Genomic DNA, 21,836 nt, shown 5'->3' with positions numbered 1-21,836 from the left:
CAGAATGAGGTTTTCGGATATCAGTTTTCTTGAATCTAAGATATTTGTTAGAAACAATATTTTTGAAATAATTTTCAAGGATTTTAATGTTTGAGAATTATTCTTAAAGACGGTCTTGATTTTCAAATGGTGTCTCATCTTCTTGAATACACGTGTTCAACCTCTCTTGATTAATTTGGGGAAATCTCCAGATCATTTCAATAATATCTCATATTTCCTTGACAATATACTATTTACAAACATAGAAGTACTAGTACTCTCTAGTGTTTAAAGTAGTCATCATCAAGGACTTGTCTTTAAAACTTAATTTAACTTTTTTCTTATCTTATGTGGTCCATAGATTACTCAATTCATTTACTATTTCATTATTAACAAAATGTGTAGGAACAAACAAGTAATTTATAACAAAATCTCATACTTCAAAATCAATAGCTTAAATGAAAATTTTCATTCTTTCTCTCCATATGACAAATCTTCACCATCAAATGATGGATGTGTGTTTATAAAAAATTAAGTGACTTCAAACACATGGGAGGAGTCTGATAAATTGTGATGGTTAAAAATCAAAGTTCAATTATAAAAACTTTGATTTATAAAAATATTTAAGTTGATCTTATTAAACAAAGAGAGATGATTGTTATAAGTACATAAAAGAATATTAGAGAGATGGAGAGAAGGAAATACAATAGAAAGAAAATAAAGCAATGGAAAATAAAGAGATAAGGAATATAGAACATGTAGAGATTTTCACATGTTAATCTCAAGAATCAAATAGAGTTTTTAATAGGTTAAACTCAAGAACCAAACAATAATTCTTACAAATATAATACATAAGAAACATATATCTTTTTGAGTAAAATACAATATTAGCACAATGTAAATACATCAAAATTCTCACTTGTATTTTTCACTTTAACGGAACTAAGGAAACTTTGGTGAAAGAATATAAAAAGTATAAGAAGAGAATAGAAAGTGAGAAAGAAAGCTTTCAAGTTCTGATTCTGGTGTTAAATGAAATGAGGAGAAACTCTCTTTATATATGGAAATTTTTTTCTCAAAAAAGAAATTATTCATAGGCATTTTTAATGTCCTATTCGATTAACATTAGCTTGTAATCGATTAGATAAGTCAAATATGATTTTTTTTTTAAATTCTGACATCATTAAATGATTAAAGGTTTCTCTAATCGATTGAAGATGTTACAAATGTGATAATAAATCAACCCTAACTAGATAACCGATTAACCAGTGTAAAAAAGAACTCTTGATTGATTAACAAGTCCTTAATCATTTAAGTATGTGTATAAAAAACTTTCAAGTGTTTTTTTTAAAATTAAGAGAGGCTTTAAAAAGTCTGTGTGTGTGTTTGTGTGTGTGTGTGTGTGCATGTGTGTGTGTTTATGTATGTGTGTGTGTGTGTGCGTGAGAGAGAGAGAGAGAGAGAGAGAGAGAGAGAGAGAGAGAACTTCCTTAGTATCTTGATAATTACTTGTATACCTTTATTTGAAATGACCACTTAAACATGCTCTAAGCGCGGGACTAGACGAGGTTTTATAATTCCTCTCTTTTATAACTTTTGATCTTCATGTCCCTTTGCTAGATTCAACGATGACTTATAACTTCAAATGCAAATTTACTCTTCTAATTAGCGAGGCTTGAGATAACTTCTTGGTCATATGCCATCATCACAGACTGCTGGATAGTAGTTGTCACCAAAGACTTTACCAAACATTGTTTGACATAAGGTGTTGTCATCATCAAAACCAACAATATCTTCTAACAGTTGCATACAGTTGTATCTGCAAGCACATAAATTATAGGAGTTCCCTTAATTGTTTTACCTATGATAAACAGTTGCATGCCTTGGTGAGGGAACTACAAACTTGACAACATTACTTTCTACCTAAAGAATTTTTCATTCATAGTGACCATGTGTACTTAAAACATTTGAAGGAACAAAGTAAGTTAAATTAGAGAAGTGTCAATTGGGTTGAGTTTCTTGAACAAATTTTCTATGTGATCAACCAAAAGAAATATAAAGACAGTGTTGTGGCAGATGCACTCTCGAGAAAGTATGTCTTGATTTCTATTCTTGATACTTAAGTGTTTGGTCTTTAGAATAATTAGGATTTGTATGATAATGAATCTAAATTTTCTTCTAAATTTTTCTCTTATGAACATGCTTTCCAAAATAGATACTTTATGCTTAATGGTTATTTATTTAAAGAAAAAAAATTATGTGTGCCCAAAGGATCCAAAATAAAGTTACTTGTGATAGAGGCATGTGGCGAGGATTAATGGGGCATTTATGGGTTTCTAATGCCAGAACATTTATATTTGTCTCACATAAAAATTGATTTGAAATTTTTTGTGACAAATTCATTGTTTGTAAAAAGGTCAAATATAAGGTAATACCTCATGAAATTTATACTCCTTTGCCTACCCCTGAACTTTCATGGATTGACATCTCCCTGAACTTTGTTTTAGGTTGTGTAGTGTTATAATTAGAAGAGGTCTTGAGGGAGAGGAAAAATACATAATCTTAGCCCTTAGTCCTTCTTAAGTCTCCCTTTCATTAGTTTGAGCGCCCTTTTTTTGGATCAAGCACCCCTTGTTTAGATATATCGCTTGAATCCATAACGTCTACATTCATAGAGCGCGATCACGCAGGAGATGTGTATTAGGTCAACGAACGTTACATAAGGGATCACGGGATTTAACCTTACTTCCTAGATTTAGGGAATCAACCACCCATAATTGGAGTGATTGTTACATTCTAGGAAGACTCAGTTTCAGACCCTTGAGCTATAAATACATCAGCATTTTGATACTTAAGGAAAACCTAATTACAACATATAAATACATATATACACTAGCTTCTCACTTCATATGAACAAGATCTTAATACGATAACCACTGTAAAGCCTTAAACAACCCTTATCCAATAGGGGTTGTTACACATTTTTACTTTTAACGAGTACAATTGATGCCCATCGTGGGGCCTCTTAAAATTTACCTGGGCCACCATCACATCTTTTAATTGGAGTATTATATTTATGTTAATCCTTCGCCATGGTAAACAAAAAGACAACCATTCCAACCAGCGAGAACTCTAACGGCTAGGAAACTTTTATAGTAGAGATTGTGCCACTATAGACGACATTCAGCGTCAGAACCAAACCTTGGAGGATAATGTTCATCATATCCAGCAGCACCAACAAGAAACATATATAATGGATGAATTGGAAGTGTTGGATCCCAAACCTCTATCAGGCGAGATATGGGAGACGCCTATTCTAGAGAACTTTAAACCACCATCAATGGATAAGTTCGATGGATGCAGGGATCCATCTGGGATTTTGAGCTATATCAACACTCAAATGGCCATCATTGGGGCACCTGAACTCTAAAGTTCAAGCTCTTGCCCATAACTTTTAGAGACACATTCTTGATATTGTATATTGGGCTCTTTCGTCACCAATTATCAAGACATGGTGTAGAAGTTAGTCAACCAATTAGATGCAAGCGGACATTGGAAGTTGACTGCCACCAGCCTATTTAACATACGTTCGGGCCCATCAGAGTCATTGAGGAAGTGCCTCACCAAATTCAACGAGAAAAAAAACAAGGTATTCCATCAAAACTAGGAAATATTCGTAGGAGCATTTGAGAACAGTTTTAGGGAGGGACACTTCAACAAATCAATCGCCAAAAGACCAACACCATATTTGGATGAGTAGTGACGCAAGAAAAGTGTTACATCAAGGGCATGGAAAGTAATGTTTAAAATAAGGAATTTGACAGAAAAGAACACACTCTCGACACAGACAGTTCACAAAGGAACTAGTATATGTTACACTTAAGGGACAAAATGGCAATCAAGTGAAGTGGGAAACATGTGGAAGGCTTTATGTCTTTGAACAATCATTGAGAACAAATATGGGGGAAAGTATTTCACATGCATAACATCCCTCAGTAACCAACCCCGAAGTTGGACATCATGGGACCATAACCTAACAATTGGTGTAAGTTCAACAAGATCAAGAGGCACAACACAAAAGATTGCCTACAATTTAAGGAGATAAAATTCCCGATCTATGAGGGACACTTAAATAAGTATGTTAAGTGTATCACTAGTAGAGGACCATATGAATCTAATCCCTAGGGAAAAAACGATCTTAAGAGTCCCATATCCGGGCATGGAGAAGATTCGATCAGGAAGGGATGCAGAAGTATTGTTTGCCACACACTCAACACCGTCATAGGAGGATTCAGCGGAGACATTGAAACCAATTCCACATAGAATAGACAAGCCCTCCAAATCCTGGCCATTGACAGTCCTCCCGTTAACTTCAAAGCATGCGAATCAGTAGCTCAAGAGGCCAATATTTCCTTCCCAATTAAGGATGTAGTTGGCATTCACCTGCACAATAATGAACCTGTTGTGATCTCAGTTCAATGTGACAAATGGGAAAACAAAAGAATCATGATTGATCAAAGAAGCTCCACATATATCCTCTACTATGATGCATTTGAAAGGATTCGCCTAGATGTGGATACCCTTAAACCACTTATGGGATCTTTGGTAGAGTTCTTAGGGAAGCCAATGTAGGTGAATGATTACATAACACTAAATATTATCTTTGGGACAGAAGAAAATTCCAAGTAGGTCAAGGTAAGATATTTATTTATCAATGCACCCTTATTGTATAATATGATCATAGCATAGCCCACATACAACAAGTTGAGGGAGTCCTATCTACCTTGTATCTATGTATAAAGTACCAGTCCCATATAAGAGAGTAGGTTCTATTGAGGGGACTAGGATATTTCCAGAAAATGATATGTGGAAATCTTGAAGTTGAAGAAAGTCAGAATGTAAGCATAAACATCATGGACGTGAAGGAAAACCCACAATGAGAGGTTCCTAAAGAAGAAGGCTTTGCTATTCCAGAAGAAGAGAACGTGAAGGCTATGGAGGATAGTCTTCCTCCCAAAATGTTTAGTCGATACGATGGGTCTCATTTAGTTTAAAATTTTCTGAAATGTATTTTAAGATATTTATATTCTCATCCATTTGTGTATGGATGATGACGTTTTTGCGAGGGTACTATTTTATAGTGTCATTAAAGTGTATACGGTTTTTAATGAGACCTTTACTTTATTTAATTTTTAAGATTATTATGGATTTACATGTTGGTTATCACGGAGCGAGAGAATGTCATCAAGATATCACCTTGAGGTGATTACACGTTGGATCTTCACAAAGGAATCCTTGTCATCCCTTAAGGCGATTATAGGTTGGATCCTCATGAAGGAATCCTTGCCTTTCCTAGAGGAAATTACATGATGGATCCTCTTGAAGGAATCTTTACTTCCCCTCAAGGCGATTACATATTGGATCCTCTTAAAGGAATCCTTGTCGCCCCTCAAGGAAATTACATGTTGGGTCCTCTTGAAGAAATACTTGTCGCTATTCGAGGTGATTGCATGGTGGATCCTCTTGATGGAATCCTTGCATCCCCTCGATATGATTACATGATGGATCCTCTTGAATGAATCCTTGTCGCGTGACACCCTAAACCCCAATAATTTTTTTCTTTATAATATATCATACATTGTGGAATAACTAATTATAAATCAAAAGGGTGTCATATTAACATAGATAACATGTAAATTTCTCATAAATGAGTACTTTGATCAAAATATAACAATGAACATAATAATTCCAAGATATGAATCCCGACCTCGATGTCACAATATCAGAGCCTTATTACAAATTAAACCAACTAGTTGGCATAATAGTTCAGCAAAACATAAACATAAATGAAAACTAATGAAGTGGTCTTCTACACCATCTTCCATAAGGCATTATAAACGACTACTCCTCATTCTCGATCCGAGAATACTCTACATATAGATTCAGATTGGAAAACATAGAAATAGAGGGGTGAGAATACATTCTATAAAATACATGGTATAATAATAACAAAGGGAAGCATAATCATAATATATAATATTTACACAATACTTACAATATTACATAGAATCATACAACATTACACAACATATACCTGAATTCTTATGAAACATGCCACTCCTTTATTCCAATGCATATGGTACCATCACTAAACTCATAGCTTATTTTCCTGAGCTCTAATAGTTTAGGAGGATATATGAGATACATTTCACACTACAATACTCTCCTATATGTCTATAGACATTACGTGACCTACATATGCACTACAACACCCTTATATAAACTCTACTTCTAGTAGTACATGTGAGCTACGCCCATACTAAGACACCCTTCTAGATGTTCGTAGACATGTAATGCCTAGGAATGCATGGGAGTTACGTCGAAAACTACACACTTTTGCTAGATGATACCTTATCTGATATATATGATGCAAGAGGAAAAAACAAATGCGAATTAAATTCGAACCTCCAAACCATATTGAAACACATTAACCTTGATTTCCACATTAGCGACTTCCACGAGGTTTTACCATATATTCAGTGCCCTATTAAGGCTTCACTTTGGTTCTTATCGAACCTTCTAAATAATCGCCACATTAGGGCTTTAAAATTATTTTACCAAACACTAGACTTGCATCCTAAGGATATTCAGACAATCATTCATCATTCACAACTTGATTCATAATAATCATCTGAGGAAAAAATTGGACTCGTGTCCTAAAACATTACACAAATATTTTTTATTCACGATATTGTTCATACATATAATTATCAGTTAACATTTTCCATAAGATGGGTATATGCATTAGTTTTCTAACGCATCTAACCGCACCTCGATCTGAGTTTCTAAACTCAAGTTATGAATTCTAGAAAGTCTCCATACATGTAATCATTTACATGACTATTCTGTTTGGTATTTTTGACACCTGGAAGGGATTTAACCTATTATACACAGACTGTAACCGATTACATGTGCTTTTCATTTTATAATTTTATTTATTTCCAAGGGTGGTAACCAATTACAGACACAATGTAATCGGTTACACCCTACACATTATTTCATTTTTGTAGTTGTAACCACATAGATACTCAATTGAAATGCAAGAATCAACATAGGCTCAAAATCACATAATATTATACAGCATGGCATAATCTAAGTAACAATTTAATATCACCAATTCATCATAATGCATCATCATTTTAATCGACATATAATAACGACATTAAAGTAGTTCATTCATGGGGAATTAACATCAACATTATTCAACTTGACTAAACCATTAGTGATAAGTGAGAGATTAATAAACCAGGGTCTATGATTCATCATATCATATGGGATTCACATGGAAATTCATAAAATTCATGGTTCAATGGAGAACCACTACCCCTAAATCTTGATCCATAAAGATAGTGCCTCCAAATCTTAAGCATAAAAACCACTACCACTAATTCCAAATCATGGGTAGGATAATTCTTTTCATGAGTATTGAGTTATATAAAATCATAAGCTACAACTTGACCTTTCTGCATAATCACACCACTTAGACCCAACCTAGATGCATAACAATACCCCACAAAACATTCGATAGGACTTGGAAAAATTAAGACTGGCGTTGATGTCAGTCCTTTCTTAAGATCTTGAGAACTCTTTTAGCACCGAGCATCCCACACAAAAGCTTGGCCATTCCGGGTTAACTTGGTTAAAGGAAATGAGTGTTAACCTTGAGAAACATTATATGAATATTCTATAATAATCAGTTAATCCTAGAAAACTTGTGATATGAGTTATTGATTTAGGTGTTTCCCATTGCCATTGATCCACTGAATATTCATAATAACCATAAAGAGTCCTAAACATTATCTTAGTAATATCTTTCGACTTCACTTGAATCTAGTGGTAACATAATCTCATATATATCGTACTAAACACGTAAACTTCCAGCAATTGATCCATATGATCATCAATTCTAGGAAGAGAATACATATTCTTAATAGTAACCTTATTCAACTATCGATAATCAATGCACAACCTTATGGTCCCACCCTTATTCTTAACTAACAACATAGGTGCGCCCCACGACAATAGGCTAGGTCTTACAAATTTCTTATCCAATACTGGGCCATAAATATAGGTCTTGTACCAGGTACTAAGTCTATCAAAAATTTAACTTCACGCTCAGGTGGAAAACTATTAATGTCCTTCAGAAACACTTTAGGGAACACACTATAGGAAAATTATCTATTGAAGCTTCGCTCTCTACTTTCAGGGAAGCTAGCATCATGAACACTTGAGCATCCCGTTTCAAGGAAATATCTACTTGGTTGGTGGTAATAAATATTAAATATTTACTCTTCGTTGGTCCATAAAACAAAACGGTCTTATCGAAACAATTTAAGTGAACATTGTTGGACGATAACCACTTCATTCCCAGAATAACATCTAGTTGAATTAAGGGTAAACAAACTAAATTAAATACGAAATATTTATCATAAAATGATAAGGGATAATTAAAAATAAGCTATTGACATGACCACTGAACCACCAGTTGGTGTCTTAATGACCATATTAAATTTCATATGGGGCACTTTTAGATTCAATTTCTTGAATCAATCATGTGATATGAATGAATGTGTTGCACCCATATCGATGATAGTAATTAAGGGAATACCACTTATGAAACTTGTACCTTGAATCAAATTATTCGATCCTGAGGCTTCAACACCATTAAGAGTAAAGACTATCCCATTGGTCGGAGAATGTTGACCATTATTTGTCTCCTTCTTTAGTTTTTGAAAATATGTGCTTATGTGACTCTGATCACCATATTTGAATCATATCAGAGTGGCATTCTTACACTCAGCAGTACGCTGAACCAACCTTCCATATTTCCACATCTTGGGAGAGTCGGAGTACCTCCCCCACTACTTCAATTCCCATTACCTTTACCTTTTCATCTTCCAACTATGGAGTTTTGATTGTTTTGGCCAAATGCAAATGAATGTGGCTTTCCATGATTCTGAATACCAAATTTCTTATCCTTTTAAGAATTCACACTCTTATAATGAGTGGACCTTTCCCTGTTATCTTCATCATAAATTATACACTTGCTCACTAGCACTGAAAATGGATAATCTCTTGATAACCAATAAACTGCTTGATCTCAAGACACATACCACTTTCAAATGTTACACACTTGGAACCTTCAGAACCATCACCATTGTAGAGGGGACAAAACCTAGATAGTTTTTCAAATTTGGTTGCATAGTCAGTCATAATCATGTTACCTTGCTTCAGCTCCAAGAACTCAAACTCCTTATGGTTACAAACATCTGCCAAGAAATACTTCTCTAAGAAGTCTTTCTTTAAATTCTCCAAAGTAATAATAGTACATGTTTCCTCCAATATTTGGTGAGCATTATCCAACCAATATTTATCCTCTTTATATAGCATATGGGTTCTCAAGAATACCTTATGTTCATCAGTACATGCAATAACTCTAAAAAATTTATCAATCTTTTGAATCGAAATATAAGCACCTTCAGGATCATATATTCCCTTGAATGTAGGTGGATTATTTTTCTGAAACTTCCCTATTTCACAGAATTCATCAGCTCTACCATTATGGAAACCTAACAAAGTTTGAGTAGCTTGAGCCATAACATTATCCATTTCTTTGAGAGCATCAACAATCGCATAATAATTCTTCTATAAGTCATTTCTTCGTGCACAAGTAGCTACAAATAGGTAAACCAATTAATTGTAAACGTAAACAACACTTAAGGGAAACACAACACCAACAATGTTAACACACATGTTGTCCACAAGGTCATAATAGATTCATAACACATAAGGTAGGATGAACCCACCTGCTCTAATACCATCTATGTGACACCCTAAACCCAATAAAAAATTATTTATAATATAACGTATGTTGCGGAACAAGTAATTATAAAATCAAAATGGCATCATATTAATATAGATAACATGAAAATTTCTCATAAATGAGTAGTTTGATGAAAACATAACATCAAACATAATAATTCCCATATATGAATCCTTGCTTTAAACAATCTCCAATATTATCCGCGTGGTGAATTATACTTTCTTTTTGAGATTTGGAGAAGAAGAAGAGACTTTTTAGTGTTAGGGTTTTTTTCTCCCTTTTCTTCTAAAAGAATATGTTGCTCTCTTTTTATCTTTAAGTCTCCCTTTTTATTTTCTAATTAAAATTCTGATAATTAATTCCATTTGTTCCCTTGTTAAAATTTTGATTTTTATTTCTTTGACTTCCCCACTATTTTTTAGTTTTCCAACTTCCTTCTTCCATTAACTCTACTTAATTATAATTTATCTAATTAATTCCCATAATTATCATTCTTGATAATAACAAAGTAATAACTCTAATAATAATAATATGGTAACACACACAAAAATTGGATTATAATAAAAATAAAATTCGAATAAAATGCAAGGTGTTACGTGATGCACCTCGAGGAGACTACATGATGAATCCTCTTGAAAGAATCCTTGTCATCCCTTGTGGTGAGTATATTAAATACCCATAAAGGGACCAATGTAACATCCTAAACCCCAAACAATCATTTAATAAAATAAAGTGTCACATTTTCACAGCATAAACATCTTTCTCAATTAACAAATTATAGCAGCGGGACATATAATAACAACTGGACTTAATTGTCTCATAATTAAATGCAACGTCATTTTAAATCATCAAATAAATTGTTCAATTGAACAACTTGCAGAATACAAACTAAAAGGTAACTTGTCCCAATGTTACACTATTAGAGCAACACGCGGAAACTAAAATAAATTCAAAAGCGATAAACCATGAACAAGGCCACTAAGTCATCCTCCAACTCAATACCAACTAAGACTCCCCTACCTGAGTATCTCTACCACCAGAACAAAGAATAACACAAAAACAAACAAGGGTGAGAATACATTCAATAATGTTAGCAATGTATAAAATAACAAGGATAGTTCGAGTATATCAATCATCAATCACATAGCTCATCCACGACCACAAACAATGACAAATGTGGTTATGTATGCAATGTATTCATCCATTTTACTCTAAAGCACATGGTACCAAATTTTTGGATGTCAGATTTATGTTACAGATTAATCTACTCGTCATTGGTTCCTCTCTGAACTTGGTTCCTCTATAAACCAAAAACTTGTCACAAGTCCCCTCTCTGAACCTGATGAAGGTGTGAAAAATACATAAAACTGGGTGGGGGTTGAATTGAGTATGTTAATTATTTTTCTACTACTGAAAAACCAACTTCAGAATCTAAACAAGTTTAGAGTTTGAACACAAAGTTACTTTGCAGCGGAATGATAAAAAATAGGAAGCAGAGTAAGTCAACACATAGTTTATCCTGGTTGGTCTCCTAAATTTAGAGTAGTCTAGTCCCCTTGTCCAACAAGATATTTTTCACTATAACCAATCTTGATTAAAATTTTGCTCAATCAAACCAGAAAGAGACTTCAATTATTCAATCAATCCAGAAATATACTTCCGCTCAAGCAATCCTACAAGAGACTTTTGGTCAATCACACCAGAAAGATATTTCACTACTCAAGAACACATGAAAGAGACTTCACTGCTCAAGCAACCTTGCAAGGGACTTCCTCTACTTTAAACAAACAATTTAGTAGAAATAATTTCAACTATACTTTGATACATCATCAAAAGTATAAAAGTATCACAATAATCACAATGATTCTTAACACTTAAGATTTATAAGATATACAAAGATAAGAAATCTTAAGAGCTTGTGCAAATAAATAGATAAAAATTTAAATCAAAGTTTGTACTCAATGTGTTATGTTAAGATGTTTTATGATTATTAACCTTCCTTCAAATATTCAGCTTCCTTTAACAGAGGAAGATAAAATAGTCGTTGGAAAGTTATTTGCACAAGATAACTTTGAAATGCAGCAGCTCCAAGAGAGAGACGTTGGGAGATGAATCATGTTAAGATTTTTAACCAATATGTAATATCATAGTTCACTACATCTCTTTTTCATCCTTGGTATAAACCAGCTGTGGGGAAAACTAGATAATCCATACCAGCTTTTCTTAAGCCTTGCACTAAGGGACTCTGGTTGACTTTTTCTCTAAGTCTGGTGTTGACAAGATAGGTCTGGTATGAGGATAGAGTACGGACCAGAAGCTAAGCTTTTCAAGGTGAGGTCTTTAGAGTATGAGTTGTCACCAAAGTCATAAGCACCATGGTTAGAGTCTGAACCTTAAGAAGCTGAAACATTACGTTCAGAGTCTGATCCTTCAGAGTCATCAGATTTTGATCCATCAGAGTCTGAGACATTTAGCTTGTCAAAAAATGCTTTCAACACGATCAATTCTGATTAAACTTTAAGCTTTATGATCATGCACACTTGAACATATGTTAGTATACCAATTGTTCTTTAAGTACTTTGTTGTCATCAAAACCCAAGGGATGTGAACAAATCTTGTTCCAACAATCTCCCCCTTTTTGATGATGATAAATAAATATGTTTAAGAACAATGGTTGGTCAGTTTAACTATCTTGACAACATCAGAGTAAGAGGTTTGTAAGCTCCCCATGAGTCTAATATTTCTAAGGTTGAGTTTTGTAAGCTCCCTAGGTCTTATCCGAGTTAATTAAACTTATCTTGATAACATAAAACATATATGTTCATATTTAAGCATAAAATAAGTTCTGATGAGGGTTCAGGTATATAAAAGCATTTCAAAAATATATTTTTATCCTCTTAAATACTCTCATGATTTTCTCCCCTTTTTTTTCAAAACGTGACTAGAAACATGTCAGCATAGAGCGAGAAAAGATATTTGAGAAAAAATATATGGGAAAATTTAAATTCTATGAAAATAATTAAAAACAACTTTTGCACTTCCTAGATATTTAATCACTATTTTTGAAGGAAAGAGAAATGGCTTGGATTGGTTGAAAAATTTCTCCACTTCTCAAGATGATCAAACTCACGTCTTTCAGTTTCTAGGAATCTGAACCATCAGAAGTAATCATTGCAATAATGAGCTAGAAGACCTAGAGTATCATTAAAGAGCATATGTGGTTTAACCTTCATAAGCAACTTAAGAGACACTCAAGATCCTATATAACAACACACCTCCATAGTTTGAATTCTCACATCTTCATCCAACTCTTTTCCTTTTCAATCAACATCAACACTCCCTCTGATGCAACCAAATCACTGTCTCGATAGAGACCGTAATGGTGAGAGAGACCAACACTACTATGGAACACCAACAACTGAAAAATGAAGAAGCCAAGCCTTTTGGGTCAACCAGTATCAGGGAGGCACTCAAGGTGAGGAAGGCTTCCATGAAGAAGAAGACACTCAAGAAGAATAAGAAGAAGGTTATAAATGAGATTGTCTACTTTGACTCTGATGAAGGTTCAAAGGAGCCAAATATAGAGTGGGAGAAGGCCTTTTATGCTCAAGGATATTGTGATGATTTTGATAAAATTATGTAGATCAATCCTCTTGTACTCTTCTTCAAAAATGAAATATGAATTTTCTTTCATCTTTTTGCAATGATACTATCCATAATTACTTGATTACTTTTCAATTATTCCATCGTTAGAGAAGTAAAAAGAAATTTCAACCAATTGAGAACAAATTAAAAATAAGTTTTAATTTTATTAGAAGACATAAAGATTCCCAAATAATATAGCTTATAGCATAACACACACAAGAAAATGAGACAGAAAAAAAAACCATATATGATTTTAAGTAAGTATTAACATTAAATAAAATCAGTTTTGAGAAGACGAATAGAGAAAACAAAAAATAGGTTCTAAGTCTTAAGGCTATGGTTTCTTCAGAAGATCCATAATATCTTTAAGATCAACACCCATAATGTCTTACCTGGCATTCATAGACTTCATCCACTCATCCATTTCAGATTGCTTGATAGATATGGCTTGTTAAGTAGTAGCAACAAAGGATAACTTTGCTTCCAAAAGCTCTTGTGTTTTGCTGAAAGAGGTATTAGAATCCCACTTAGCAGTATAAGCTACTAGGTCAGAAGTAAAAGGTCTCTCATCAACTAAATCATGCACTTTATTAAGAAAGATATATTTGATTTGTTTCAGGTTGGTTTGGATAACAGGTGGAAGATATAAAGTGTTAGTTTGTGAAGGGCCAGAGGATTGGTTTTCTTGGACAATTAGTTTTAGGGAAGTTTTTGGATGATCAAGGTCAAAAGGGGTATGTTCATATTCAATTCAAGGTTAAGATACAATTTGAACTAGAGACATATCATAAATAATTTGTTCGATTTCAATCTGGAGTTCAGATGCATCTTGATTCTGGAGTTGAGTCTGAATAGGGATAGGTCCTTTATGAGGTGTAAATTTGGGTGATGGTTGAGGTGGTTGAGTTTATGGTGGAGAAGTAGGTTCTAGTTGGATTAAGGTTACATGTTCAGCTTCAAAAGCAGAACATGTTTAGTTAGATGGTAGGTCTTGAGGAGAGAAGATATGAATATGAATGGCTTAGATATGTGTAGGGGTTAAAAATTTGAGGTTAAGGTTAGCTTCAAAACCAACTTCATGATAGTCTGAATCAGAGCTAGAAGAAAAAGCCTCCCCACCCGACACATCTATGGATGGTTCAAGCATGGTGTTCAGAGGTGATGGTTGTCCAGATGCAGAAAAAAATTTAATTGTTTCTAGACATCAGTAAATTCACCAGCAGGGGATGAGGTGTGTTTTGGAGATTGATTGGGTGAGGGATTTGGTGATTTGTGGTTTAGGTTGGAATAAGCAAAATCATCTTCTGAGATAGAGTTCATATTTACACCTGGCATACCACTATTTAGAGATTCTGAAGTATCTAGAATCTCTTCAATAATAGCTCCTAAAATGACTTCTTCAAGAATACCAGAAGATTCAGCCTCAACAGACTTTAACCTAGTAATAGCTTCAGTAGCCTGAACCTTAGAATCCTCCAGATCAACTCCAACATCAACAACTTCTTCCATCATAGCATTACAAGTTTCAGGATGCTTATCTGCTTATTCCAACATAGTAGAGGATAACAACATAACACTTCTGAAAATAGGTTCTACAGTACTCTCATGGACTGTAGCATCTGTATTTAAATTCCTTCTCACCAAGGGAACACCAACATCCTCTTCTTCCTCTTCCTCTTCAATAACAACAGGAATAACCATCTTCCTCAATTTCTTCTTCCTTGCAAGTGCACCAGTAGAGATAGAAGAAGAAGATTCCTTATGAGGAGTTATCACACTTCTGGTCTTAGAAGGCATTAACTTAGTAGATGTAATGACTTCATCAATCTCTTTCTCAATCTCCTTAATTTTCTTAGAAGGCTTATGAACTTCCATCTGAGATACTAAGATAACATGCTTTCTCTTTTTAGGTGGATTAAACACTTCTATAGGCTTATTGGGTAAGTCTCTGTATCTTATAACCACTCATTCTTTGAATGTCTGTTTAATGTATGATCCTTAAGATAATCATGATTAGTATATCTAACTGAGAGAGGAAATTTTGAAGCCATCACTTCACTTTTCTTCAGAAGCTTCACGTTTGCGAGAATAGAAGTAACCATAATGTTCCCATGGATATCCTTCGAATACTTATTGTCAGGAAAAGTTTTAAGGGCATCAATTAGATGACCCTAATAAAACAGTTCAGCCAAAAGTCTAGCATATGGCACATTCTTCTTGTGATGCTTATTGCTCTCTTTGATAGCTTGATAGAGATGATTGGAGATATAGGCAGAGAGATTAATCTTATCTTTCTCCTTCAGGTAAAAGATGAAGTGCTTGTGATCCCATGAAATATGATCAGCGTTACCTTCTCTGGTGATCATACAACTAATAAGAATTTTGAATAAAAGCTTAAAATCCTTTTGCATGTTTTTGACCTTTCCAAAGTTATAGGAACACAAATTTCCAGAGTTTTTCAAACAAACATCTTTTGATGGCTCCTGCTTCAGGATTCTTCTCTTTAGTGTTCAACATAAACCTTCTAGAGTTTGGTACTTTCAAAAGCTTAACAATCATCTTCTGAGTGATGAAAACTTCAAAACCCATCACTGCGGATATGATCTCTACTTCTTCAAACTTCTTCAAACCCACTTCTTATCTACTCTTTCCTTTCAAAGAACTATCATTTTCTACCAACTGACTGATTTCTAAAGATGCAAAATATTCATCAAAGACTTCAGCCCTAACCCAGAAATCTCTTGCTAGATAAGAATAAGTTCGTCCATTCAGCATATCAAAGAATGAACACCACTCTTGTACTCTGAAGTATCTCTATAGGTCAAACCCATTTTGGTTAAATGACTCAAAGTCAACAATTTATTCCACCAACAGCTTTAGATCATTCTGATCGATGTTCATCGTCTTGGGTTTAATAGTCATACTTTTTTCAGACTCGACAATCATGTGAGCTTGTTGAGCAGTAGGCAAGGATGCCATTGTAGAGGAAGTTTTTAGGGTTTCTAATTTTCTTTTTGTAAATTAGTTTTTCATAGGAGGTTAGAGAAATAAAAGTGTGGGAAGTGTGTGTGTGTGTATGTGTGTGTGTGTGTGTGTGTATGTGTGTGTGTGTGTGTGTGAGTGAGTGAGAGAGAGAGAGAGAGAGAGAGAGAGAGAGAGAGAGAGACAGAGAGAGAGAAAGAGAGAGAGCGTCTGATATGTGATAACACTGAAACACACTGCGTATTTGACTTGGATTACACATGCTTATTAGGTTTTTAGTATCATATTCTTATGTTATGTTTGCTTTTTGTCCTATTTTTAGGTACTTTGCCCTACAAGAGCTTTTCATGAAGAAACGAAGCCAAACGAGCAAGAAATAGAAGTTTTTATGGAAAATTGTACACATGGCGTCTAGCATGGCGGTCGCCAAAGGGGGTGCCATGACGTGTAAGCTATCAACCGGTGGTAACTGCCACGTTCCCATGATCCTTTGATTTTGTTCACATGGCGGGCTCCATGGTGGGTGATAACACTAAAATTTACCGCATTTTCGACTCCGATTTCACATGCATTCTAGTTGTTTTATTATCATTTTGTTGTGTTATTGGTATGTTTTCCTTTGTTTTCAGGTTTTCACATTAATCGGAGCCCCGATCGAGAAAAGGAGCGAAAAAGAGCCAAAACCCCTAAAATTCAGCATTTTGTTCTTATGGCCTACCCAATGGCGGGCGCCACAGACCAAGCCATGACGTGTCCAAGCTCAACTTCCCTCAAATCCCACGTTCTCCACTACATCCACTAAGGGGCCTCACTTTGGCCTTGTGGCGGGCACCATGGCCTTGTGGCGGGCGCCACAAGAGGAAAACATTTTCCCTCCATTTTCAAGTTGAAGGGCATCCAAGTCATTTCCCTCTTTTTACTTGCTTATAAATAGAAACTCGAATTCACTTTTACAATCATCCAAACTTAGAGCAGAGGCAAACTTATAGCAACTTTGTTTCACTTAGGCATATATTCAGTTTTATAAAATGGTAATCGCTTCGCATTGGAGTGTTACCACAATTGTGTAATCGAGTCTGTGATAGAGTCTGTAATCGAGTTTGGAGCATTTTGGAAGGAAGTTAATCCTGCCGCCATTTTCATTTCCGCATTAAAATTTATTCAACCCTCCGATTGGAGCAGGTTTTTATTACTTGTCTTTATCTTATTTATTTTATCGCACTCGCTTTACTTTATTTATTTCCCGCACTCGCTTTACTTTTATTTATTTCCTCGCACTCGCTTTACTTTTATTTATTTCCTCGCACTCGCTTTACTTTTATTTATTTCCTCGCACTCGCTTTACTTTATTTATTTCCCGCACTCGCTTTTACTTTATTTATTTCTCGCACTCGCACTACTTTTATTTACTTTCCGCACTCGCACTACTTTTATTTACTTTAATGCACTTTTACTTTACCATGTCTAACTAAATTTATAAGGTTAGAATGTAAGGATCATAATTGAACCGATAATCCTTACAATTGTTCGTAGAAAAACTTAAGGGCTATTTTAACTTTCAACTTAAGTTTTCCCGCACTTCAATTCCGTTGGGTAAGATCGAAAGCCGTCCAACGTCTTTTTAAACTTAATTGTTTTTAACTATTTCAAAAACAGCGAAAGCGCTTTGTCTAGTTCATTAGGAGTTTTTAACATTAAGAAGAAAAGAGATTTTAAAACTATTTTCGGACGCGTTTATATGTTTAGAGTCTGGTTCGTAAGAACCTCTTTTGGTTATGAAATCCAGGTTATAATACTTTTCAACTTAGTCAAGATACTATATTTCTTAAAAATAGGTTTACTACTCTAACGCAATGCGCGCCTTTTTATAAGTGACAATAAGAGGGTTTGATTAGGGAGTACAACTCGGTTCTGAATACGCGAAAGCGACAGTTCCTGTTAAATTAGTTCTTTTCAAAGTAGGAAACATTGCCCATAAGTAGCTCTACTAGCAAGTACTTGGATAATCTATTGATTACGTGAATCATATTCGACCCTGTCTTTATTAATTAAATTTATTTCAATACTTTACTTTTCATTGCACACTCCTAAAACACCTATTTTGATTGCCTTTGATAAACACCGTAACAATAGATAACGATAGATTGACACTTGGTCTCTGTGGATTCGACAATCTTTTACATTACTCTGACGCGTTCGTATACTTGTGAAAAGCACCGCATCAAGTTTTTGGCGCCGTTGTCGGGGACCAATTTCGTCAAATTTCATTTTCCTATTGTTATATCGTTTAGACTTATGCTATTTCCCGCCGGTCAATGCGAAGAACTCGCAGTACCAGAAGTTTAAGCTTAGTATACCCTCTGGCGGAACCTGAACGTTACGCTCGCGCACGTTTATTCTTTCATAGAATTAAGAGAGCTATGGCCGAAGTTCAAAACCAAAGACCTCTTAAGGACTTCGCTCAACCTTCTAATGAAGAACCTAGTTCTAGTATAGTAAACCCAACCATCCCAGCTAATAATTTTGAACTTAAACCATCCCTGTTGCAACTAGTGCAACAGAGACAATTCGCGGGTCTCGCTACTGAGAACCCAAACCAACATTTAAAAATATTTCTTCAATTAGCAGATACTTTTAAAACCAATGGAGCTTCTCCTGAGGCAATACGTTTAAGATTATTCCCTTTTTCCCTCAGAGTTAAAGCCCTATCATGGTTAGATTCCCTTCCACCCAATTCCATTACGACTTGGGATAACCTTAGAAGAGTTTTTCTTGCTAGATATTTTCCCCCGAGTAAAACCGCTGTTCTTCAAAACCATATAACTAGATTTTCCCAAAACCAAGGAGAATCGATGTTCGAAGCTTGGGAAAGATATAAAGAGTTGTTACGAGCATGCCCACATCATGGTTTAGAAAATTGGTTAATCATTCAAACCTTCTATAATGGACTTCATTACAACACAAAGATGACCGTCGACGCTGCCGCAGGCGGTGCTCTGATGAACAAACCTTATCCTGAAGCTAGTGCCCTCATTGAAGACATGGCTCAAAACCATTAATCATGGGGAGTCGAACGAGCGACAGTTGAGAAGAAGGAAGCCCAAGGAGGAGTGCATGAACTAAGCTCTATAGACATGATGCAAGCTAATATGGACCCATTAGCCCTCAAAGTCAAGCATATGTGCATAAACCCGAATACTGTAGCCGCAGTTTCGTCGGATTGTGAGATATGTGGAACCAAAGGACACCAATCTGCAGAATGCAGTCTATTAAACGAAACCCACTCTGAGCAAGTGAACTACACCCAAGGGAACCCATATTCTAATACCTATAACCCTGGATGGAGGAATCACCCGAACTTCTCCTATAAAAACAATAACCCTATTCAAAATAATGTACCCCCGAGACCTAGTTATCAAGCCCCAAGATCAAATCAACCTATGCAACATGTACCACCAAAGCCGAGCCTTGAGAAAATTATGGAAAATTTTATCACCGCTCAAACCCAACAAAACAAGGAGTTCATGAACCAAAACATTCATGTTAACAAATTGATTACTCAGTTAGGAACCAAGGTTGACCAAATAGTTACTCATACCAAGATGCTTGAAACCCAGATCTCTCAGGTAGCTTTAAACCAAGCCCCTCAGACTACACCTGGAGGACAATTCCCTGGACAACCTCAACAAAATCCGAGAGGACAAGCCAATGCCATTACCCTACGAAGTGGGAACGCTTATGATGATCCACCAAACCCTAGATTGAGTGAACCCGAAACTTCTAAGGAATGTACCAAACCCACGGACGAAGTAAAGGAACCAGAGGAATCTGAAAACCAGGAAGGTCGAGAAAAAGGAGAAGAACCTAAAGATAAAACTTACGTACCACCCCCGCCATATAAACCACCTATACCATATCCCCAAAGACTTAAACAAACCCAGATCAATAAACAGTATCAAAAATTTATTAAAGTCATAGAAAAACTTCATGTAGAAATCCCTTTCACAGAAGCCATTACCCAAATACCTTCTTATGCAAAGTTTCTCAAATACATCCTTACCAACAAACGTAGACTTGACGATCCGAAGCCTTTGGAATGTAATGCTATTTCCGAGGACAAATTAGCAAAGAAAGATAAAGATCCTGGAAATTTCTCCATTCCTTGCCTTTTGGGTAATCATGTCATCGAAAAAGCTTTTCTAGACTTAGGAGCTAGTGTAAGCCTAATGCCTTTAGCGGTGTGTGAGAGGTTAAACATAGGAGAATTACAACCCACTAAGATGTCACTTCAGTTAGCCGATAGATCTGTTAAATATCCGATAGGCATTTTAGAAGATGTTCCTGTTAAGATAGGTCAGTTATTTATCCCTACTGATTTTGTTGTCATGGACATCAAAGAGGACAATGATATACCAATCCTTCTAGGTAGACCATTCTTATCGACTGCAGGAGCCATAATAGATGTCAAGAAAGGAAAGTTGACATTTGAGGTAGGTGATGAGAAAATAGAATTTATACTTTCGAAATTTCTTATGGCACCTGTGATGGGAGACTCGTGTTATGCCTTACACATCATTGATGAATGTGTTAGAGAATTAGAACAAAAAGAAATTATAAAAACAATTAAGTTACCATCAACTCTCATAAGGGAAGATAATGACTTTAAGAAACCCTACATCAATGATAACCTTTACGAATGTTTATCCCTTACCCCAGATCCTATGCCATGCCCTAAGAAACCAACCTTAGAACTTAAGGAACTACCTAAGAACCTGCGATACGAGTTCCTCGATGAAAAGATGAACCGTCCAGTTATAGTTAGTGCTACCTTGAGCCAAAAGGAAACGAACCAACTTTTAGAAGTTTTACGAAGATATCCCTCAGCCTTAGGATATAATATCTCTGACCTGAAAGGTATAAATCCATCCGTATGCATGCATCGGATTTCGCTCGAAGCAGATTCAAAACCCTCTAGGGAACATCAGAGAAGAATAAACCCTATAATGAGTGATGTTGTTAAAAAGGAAGTTCTTAAGTTACTTGAGGCAGGTATCATCTACCAGATCTCGGATAGTAAGTGGGTGAGCCCTGTGCATGTAGTACCTAAAAAGGGAGGCATCACAGTCATGCAAAACGATAAAGGCGAACATGTAGCAAAACATTTAGAAGGAGGATGGCGGATGTGTATAGATTAAAGAAAATTAAATAAAGAAACTAGGAAGGACCATTTCCCTTTACCATTTATAGACTAGATGTTGGAGCGTCTAGCCAGACACTCTTACTTCTGCTATCTAGATGGATACTCTGGATTCTTCCAAATACCTATCCACCCCGAAGATCAAGAAAA

The 21,836-nt window shown here is 35.3% G+C and overlaps 1 protein-coding gene and 1 non-coding gene across 2 annotated transcripts; both read right to left on the bottom strand.

Annotated features, from left to right (window-relative positions):
- Positions 1 to 9,090: 9,090 nt before the first annotated feature.
- Positions 9,091 to 9,648, bottom strand: LOC127131476 (uncharacterized). Its single transcript, XM_051060395.1, has one exon. The coding sequence runs from the start codon at positions 9,646 to 9,648 to the stop codon at positions 9,091 to 9,093; it is 558 nt and encodes a 185-aa protein (XP_050916352.1).
- Positions 9,649 to 19,293: 9,645 nt separating this feature from the next.
- On the bottom strand, positions 19,294 to 19,400 carry LOC127133690 (small nucleolar RNA R71). The gene has a single exon (XR_007807640.1). It is a non-coding gene; the product is annotated as a small nucleolar RNA R71 (small nucleolar RNA).
- Positions 19,401 to 21,836: the final 2,436 nt, after the last annotated feature.

This window comes from Lathyrus oleraceus, chromosome 3, assembly GCF_024323335.1.
Source record: "Lathyrus oleraceus cultivar Zhongwan6 chromosome 3, CAAS_Psat_ZW6_1.0, whole genome shotgun sequence".
In the NCBI taxonomy this organism is placed as follows: Eukaryota; Viridiplantae; Streptophyta; class Magnoliopsida; order Fabales; family Fabaceae; genus Lathyrus; species Lathyrus oleraceus.
Note: the sequence above shows the minus strand (reverse complement) of the source record. Positions and strands in the feature narration are given on the sequence as shown.

Excerpts from the sequence above, each read along its gene's own strand:
- LOC127131476 (XM_051060395.1), bottom strand. The coding sequence starts at position 9,648 with ATGGATAATGTTATGGCTCAAGCTACTCAAACTTTGTTAGGTTTCCAT.